Source organism: Psittacula echo, assembly GCF_963264785.1.
Source record: "Psittacula echo genome assembly, chromosome: 26".
In the NCBI taxonomy this organism is placed as follows: Eukaryota; Metazoa; Chordata; class Aves; order Psittaciformes; family Psittacidae; genus Psittacula; species Psittacula echo.
The window spans coordinates 1,452,170-1,459,093 of NC_137761.1; the positions used below are offsets into that span (position 1 = coordinate 1,452,170).

Consider the following 6,924-nt stretch of genomic DNA (forward strand, 5'->3'; position numbering starts at 1 on the left):
GCTCTTTAACCTTGCCAGTGCAAGGAGGGGGCTTTGCTTCTCCAGCCCCACCACTGTGGGAGTGGGGAGCAGCAGCCGCTGGAGCCTCTGGATCAGCGCGAGGTGATGGAGCAGGGATGGATCATGGTCAGACATGGATGGATCAGGGATGGAGATGGATGGATCATGGTCAGACATGGATGGATCATGGTCCCTCATCACCACTGGGACCCCGGCAGGGCCCGGCCCGGCCCCAGGAGCAGCTCGTGCCGTGCGTGACCGTTGTCCTTTCGGCTCTGTAGCGCTTGTGGCCTCGTCCAACCCGCGCAATACAAACCCGTGCTGCTGCGCCCGCTGGTCCTGCGCCTCTGTGCCGGGGGGGGACGGGAGCGGGCCCCGGTGCGGTGTCTGTGGGGTACGGGGGGGGAGCGGGGCCCCGGTGCGGTGTCTGTGGGGTACGGGGGGGGAGCGGGGCCCCGGTGCGGTGTTGGGAAGAGGAGCAGAGCCCTGTGCGGGACCCGGGGTGGAAGAAGCGGGCCCTGCGGGGGTTGTCAGGTCACGGCCTTTCTGGGACTGCAACTCCCAGAATGCCCCTCACCTCCTTCCGCCACTCACCTCGCAAGACGGGAAGCGGGGGTTGGCCAGTAGCGTGGAGCCAATCGACGGGCGCCTTGTTGGTTCGGCTCCGTGCCGGTGCCGAGGAGCGGGCGGCAGGATGGTTCTGGAGAGCACCATGGTCTGGTGAGCGCGGCCTCCCCCCGGGCCTGCCCTGCTCCGGCTGCCCCCGGGTCCCGCCACCGCCCGCCCCGAGCCCCCGCGGCCGGCCCGGGCCCCCGCGCCTTTCCCTGAGTCATCCCGGGCAGCGGCAGGGCCAGGCCGGGCCTGGGGGAGGCAGGACCGGGGTGGAGGGGCAGGGGTAGGGATGGGGATGGGGGAATGGGGTGAGGAAAGCGGGGCCCTTGGTGGGGAGAACTCCGGGCTGGGCGGAGGGGGTCAAGGGGCTCTGCGGGCGCCGCACGCAGGAGGTGGCAGGGGCCTGCTGGGAGGGGATGGGGCACGGGAGGGGGCTCTGGGGCGGCGCTGGTCACAAACTGGGGGCACTTCCCAGGGGAGCAGCCCCAGCCCTGAGCAAGAGCCCCGGCCCCTCTGCAGCGGGAGGGTGCGCGGGGGGTGCTGAGTGAAGCAGACGGCGCCTGTGTTAGGGGTGCTCAGAGTCGGTGTTGAGGGAGCTGGGTTTGTCCTTGCAGAGCAGGAGGAATTCGCTCTTCCTCCATCAGCTGCGGCTCGGGTGGCCTCAGCCAGGTCTTTGTGCCCAGGGCCACGGCCTCCTTCTCGCTCCCTGCCTTGCGGTGGGGACCGCGGTCACAGATGGGGATTGGGGGGTTTGTTTCAGGAGGAACCTTTTCCCTCGTGTTAAACCCGAGGGGTTCAGGGAGAGCTCCACAGGGAGCCCTTAACCTGGGCGTAAAACGAACTCCCAAGCTCTTGTTTAACCGCACCTCCTTCCCAGGTCGCTTTCCCCAAGGCTCCATAGGAGGAAGGCTCTTCCTGCCCGCCCAGGGCTGCGTTTGGTGTCCGATGGAGCGGTGGGGAGGGATCGTGGTGCAGCCGCTGCCCATGGGCGCTCAGGGGCACTGTTGTTGTGCCGGCCCCGGCTCCCGCGTTGGGAGGCTGTGGAACCCGGGCTTGTTGCTGTGGCCCTTGGAGGAGGGCCCTGGGAAAGCTGCGTTTTGTGCTGATGGAGACCCCGCAGCAGCGATGGACACGGAGCTTTGTGCTGCACACGGAAGGTGTTGAGGGAGCGGGGCTCTGAGGTGGTGGCTGCCCGCAGGCCCCTCTGCCTTCAGCAAGGAAAGGAGCTTCCAGCTCCGGGCGTTTGTCCTGCGAGGCAAAGCTCTGGGGATGCAGAGAGGATTCATCTCTGCCCTGGGACACATCCGTGCCCGCCTGCGTGGCCCCAGCCCCGTGGGTCCCAAAACCCACCCTTGGGGGGTGCACCGCGAGCTGAGACCCCCCTCTCTCTGTTCCAGTGTTGACAACAGCGAGTACATGAGGAATGGGGACTTCCTCCCGACCCGCCTGCAGGCCCAGCAGGACGCTGTCAACATCGTCTGCCACTCGAAGACCCGCAGCAACCCCGAGAACAACGTGGGGCTCATCACTTTGGCCAAGTATATAAGTTGGATCTAAGGAAGATCACTTTACTGTGAGGGTGGTGAGGCACTGGAATGGGTTGCCCAGGGACGTTGTGAATGCTCCATCCCTGGTGGTCCTAAGGGTGGTTAAGTAAGGGCTGAGCTGCCACTGCAGCTCACAGGTGGCTCCAAGAGGGTGATTCCTCTGTTCTTGTGTGGAGCTCCAGGGCCTCTGAGCTACTTCTGAGCCAGAGTCCATTAAAATCGGCTGGGGCAGGGGGTGCAGGGAAGGCTCTTCCCCCTGTAGCAAATAGAAGGTTTCACAAAGAGACTTCCAAAGAGGCGGCTGAAGTAAATGTGGTTGCGTTGCAGTAACTGTGAGGTGTTGACCACGCTCACTCCAGACACGGGCCGGATCCTTTCAAAGCTACACACGGTGCAGCCCAAAGGGAAGATTACCTTTTGCACAGGGATCAGAGTCGCTCATGTAAGTGGTTTCCCAGGGGCGAGTCTGCTCCTTCCTCTGTCGTTGCTTTTGCCTCCGTGTGTCTCTTACGTTCCCTGTCCTGCGCGTGGCTCAGCGACAGAAATCTTGCTCTCTCCCTGCTTTTTTGAGCAAATCAGTTTGGTTTTGCCTCACTTTCCCTGTCTGCAGATGGAACCTCCTGGAGGAAACCCAGTCTAAAAGCTCACAAGTTTTATAGCCTGGTGCTGGGTTGCTTTGGAGGAACCAGAAATGCAGCTGAGCTGCAGAGCCCTTCCCACCCCGAGGAGAGCAGCCCCCGGGACATGGCCTCCTCTTTATCCTGTTTTCTTGCTCTGTCTCCCTGCCAACAAACAGCTCCCACCCCAGCCATGACTTCCAGAACAGGGAGGCCCTTGGGACGTGCTGCTTGATGGCACTTGGGAACTTGCTGCTGAGAAGTCTCTCCTGGCATTCAGCTGAAGCCTTCCTGCACAGCAGGAGAAGTATCAGGGTGACAGCTGGTCACCTCTTTACCTGCAGGCTGCTCCTCAGGTACAATAGAGCTTCTGTCTTGCAGCTGGCTTTGAAGCATCGCCAAGGCAAGAACCACAAGATGCGAATCATTGCCTTTGTGGGGAGCCCTGTGGAAGATAACGAGAAAGATGTGAGTAATGGGCAAAGGAGAGCGTGGTGGGGATGCTCTGCACTCTACCTGCAACCACACATTTGCTTGCCCTGTACTAGGGGTAAGGCTTTAATCCCCAGAGCAGAGCGGTTCTCAGCTGGGAGCAGAGGGAGGGCCAGATCCCTGGGCACAGCCAGGCCTGAGCCAAGGACAGATCCACAGCTCCCAGGGGGAGCCTGCACCTCCTGGCTTGTGGCTGTCACATAAAGCACTCTGGGCTTTTTGCCTGGGGAGCTGGGGAAGGAAATCCATGTTCCTGTGCAGAAACGTTGCTCTCAGCCTTGGGAAGATGCTGTTGTGTTGGCATTTGAATTAACTCAGCTGAAGTTAATGCACATGTTCTGGGTCTCTTGGAGAGAACAGGTCCGGAACAGGAGGAGGTGCTGCCCGTCCCAGGCTCCTACTGCCCCCATTGATGGGGATAGTTTCTTGCTTGGGCAGGAACAGGTCCCTCTTGCTGCCTCGCAGGCCCTTGGGCGCTGTGCCCATGGAGAGATAAAATACCTCAAACGCTTTCCTGCTGCGAGGCCTTGAAACTGGGAAGCTGATTTTGGGCTTTGGGCCTCCAGGACTGAATTCCTTAGTGCTGTTGTCTGGTTTCTGATGCCTGTCCTGTATTCAGCAGTAGCAGTCATTTTTCTCCTTTTTAGCAGCTGGTGCAGTGCTGTGTTTCTGACTTTCAGCCTGGGAGCAATGCTGATAACACCGATGGTTTTAGTTGGTTGGAGTAACCATTACTTGGCAGCAAGGACTTTGTGAGTCTCGTGGTCTCCCAGGGAGGAGGGGAAGGCAGGAGGAAGCAGAGACAGGACACCTGACCCAAACTAGTCAAAGAGGTATTCCATACCACAGCATGTCAGGCTCACTATATAAACTGGGGGCAGTTACCCAGAAGGCCCAGATCACTGCTGGGGTCAGGCTGGGTATCGGTCGGTGGGTGGTGAGAGGTTGTATTCTCTTCCCTTGTTATTTCCCTTATCATTATCATTATTATTGGTGGTAGCAGCAGTGGTTTGTGTTATACCTCAGTTACTGGACTGTTCTTATCTCAATCCATGGGAGGTACCATCTTTCCATTCTCCTCCCCATCCCTCTGGGAGAGGGGGGAGGAAGGGGGGGAGCGAGCAAGCGGCTGCGTGGTTCTGAGTTACCGGCTGGGTTTAAACCACAGCTCCCCACGTTGGGCTCTGCCGTCTCAGCAGTCTCAGCTGTCAGGATCTCTTTTTCAGTTGGGGTACAGCCGGCCCCAGATCCTCTGTATCCCTGACTCCAAAAGCCGAGGGGTCGGCCTCAAGTCAGGTGTCCTGTCTCTGCTTCCTCCCAGCCTCCCCTCCTCCCTGGCAGAGCATGAGACTCACAAAGTCCTTGGTCAGAGTCAACATTACTGAGCAGCAGCTAAAACCATCGGTGTTATCAGCGCTGTTCCCAGGCTGAAAGTCGAAACCACAGCACAGCACCAGCTGCTAAGAAGGAGAGAAATGACTGCCACTGCTGAACCCGGGGCAATGCCTAAGAGCCAAAATTCAAGCTAACGCCGTGGTGTTTTCTCACTGCAGCTGGTGAAACTGGCGAAGCGTTTGAAGAAAGAGAAGGTCAACGTGGACATCATCAATTTTGGAGAAGAGGTGAGACTTGTGCCACATTTCTGGCATAAGATCAAGGCGGGATTTGAATCCTTCCCGACCCAAAGCCCTTGTTCAGGATATGAGGAGCTCTCAGAGTCTCCATCTCCTCAGCACTTGCCCCAGTGGAGAGTAGCATCTCCAGGCAAAGCTAATCCCAGCCTTCCTCTTTGACCCTAGGAAGCCAACACAGACAAGCTAACTGCCTTCATCAACACCTTAAACGGCAAAGATGGCACCGGCTCCCACCTGGTGACGGTGCCACCGGGGCCCAGCCTGGCTGATGCCCTCATCAGCTCCCCCATCCTGGCCGGGGAGGGCGGTGCCATGCTGGGCCTGGGCGCCAGTGATTTTGAGTTTGGGGTGGACCCCAGTGCAGACCCGGAGCTGGCACTGGTGAGCGATGGGGATGTGGAGGGCGGCTGTGGGCTGAGCTTGCTCTGCCTGGCTCAGCTCATTCATTGCCTGGCCCCATCTCTGCAGGCTCTGCGTGTCTCCATGGAGGAGCAGAGGCAGCGGCAAGAGGAGGAGGCCAGGAGGGCTGCAGCTGCCTCTGCGGCTGAGGCTGGGATAGCAGCCACTGCTGGGGATGGTAAGGAGTTGAGCCAGGGAATACACAGGCAGGATGTTCCCTGGGGAGGGCTCCTGTGGCAGTAAGGCTGCCCTGCCTGACTCCGTGGGATGCAGCTCTGCTTCTGGCAGGGCCCTTCTGTGCAGTGTGGCAGCACCCAGAGCCACTGGGATGCGAGGCAGGAGCTGGGTTATGCCCCTGGCACCTTGGAGGGAGGCAGTTTACCTGCAGCGAGCTGAGGAGCCACCTCTGCCTCTGCTGGAACTCCAAACTGCCCCATTCCTGGCCTGGGTGTCCTGGGTATCCTGGGTAGTGTGGGCAGTGGCTCCGCTCCAGTCCCCTTCCCCAGCAAGGCCACGTGTGTGAGTGGGAACAGGGGTTGTGTGGGGCGCTGGACCCACTGGAGCAGCCCCATTGCTGCTTCATGAGCAGGGGTTTGGCTGTGCAGATTCGGACGATGCTTTGCTGAAGATGACGATAACTCAGCAGGAGTTTGGCCGGGCCGGGCTGCCCGACCTCAGCAGCATGACGGAGGAGGAGCAGATTGCTTACGCCATGCAGATGTCTCTGCAGGGAGCAGGTGAGTGCCTGGAGCCCATTCCCAAAGGAAAAGCCCAGAGGCAGGTCCTCTGCCTCCAGGGATGGAGCCACTGGCCCCTACGCCCAACCTGCCCCGAAGTGATGCTGGGACCCCAAGTCTGGGAGGCGAGGTCCAGCCCTCTCTGAACACTTGGGGTGGGTGCAAGGGTCGCTCCCCTGCGCTGTGGGCAGGCTGTGGATGTGTGAATCCTCTGCCTCCACTGTCCCTCTCCTCTGCCAGAGTTTGCCCAGGCTGAGGCAGCAGAAGTGGACAGCAGCACAGCCATGGACACCTCCGAACCCACTAAGGTGCGCTTCAATCCTGGCCATGGATCCCATCCTACCCTTGTCCCTCTCCTTCTGGGAGGAGGAGGAGGAGGCCCCGGGCTGTCCCCATCTCTCCTCCCTGTCCCTGCAGGAGGAGGATGACTACGACGTCATGCAGGACCCCGAGTTCCTGCAGAGCGTGCTGGAGAACCTGCCAGGCGTGGACCCCAACAACGAGGCCATCCGCAACGCCATGGGCTCGCTGGCCTCGCAGGCCTCCAAGGAGAGCAAGGACAAGAAGGAGGAGGAGAAGAAGTGAGGGGCCGGGGGGGGGTGCCCGGTCCCGGGGGGGGCCCTGCTGCAGAGGGGCAATAAAGGCTTCTATGGGCGGCGCTGTCCCGGCCTTGGTGGGGGGCGCGTCCCAAACACGTGCCCGGGGAAGCCCCGCCCCCTGCGCGCCCTCCCGCGAGATGTTTACCAGGACGCTGGGGGCTGGGCTTGGCGGTTGATGGGCAGCAGAGACAGCCAATCGCTGAGCGCGTGCGGGGAGGGGGGCCAATGGGGTGGGGAGCAGAGCGCGGAGGGGCGGGGCTTTGTGGGGTCAGCCAATGGGGAGGTGA

The 6,924-nt window shown here is 60.8% G+C and overlaps 1 protein-coding gene across 1 annotated transcript; it reads left to right on the forward strand.

Moving 5' to 3' along the window:
* Window positions 1–633: 633 nt before the first annotated feature.
* PSMD4 (proteasome 26S subunit ubiquitin receptor, non-ATPase 4) lies at window positions 634–6,623 on the forward strand (the record flags this gene model as incomplete). Its single annotated transcript, XM_080635153.1, has 10 exons — window positions 634–720; window positions 2,010–2,150; window positions 2,487–2,601; window positions 3,158–3,244; window positions 4,822–4,890; window positions 5,068–5,283; window positions 5,371–5,479; window positions 5,907–6,038; window positions 6,279–6,346; window positions 6,456–6,623. The coding sequence occupies exons 1-10, from the start codon at window positions 695–697 to the stop codon at window positions 6,621–6,623; spliced, it is 1,131 nt and encodes a 376-aa protein (XP_080491279.1). The 5' UTR covers window positions 634–694.
* Window positions 6,624–6,924: the final 301 nt, after the last annotated feature.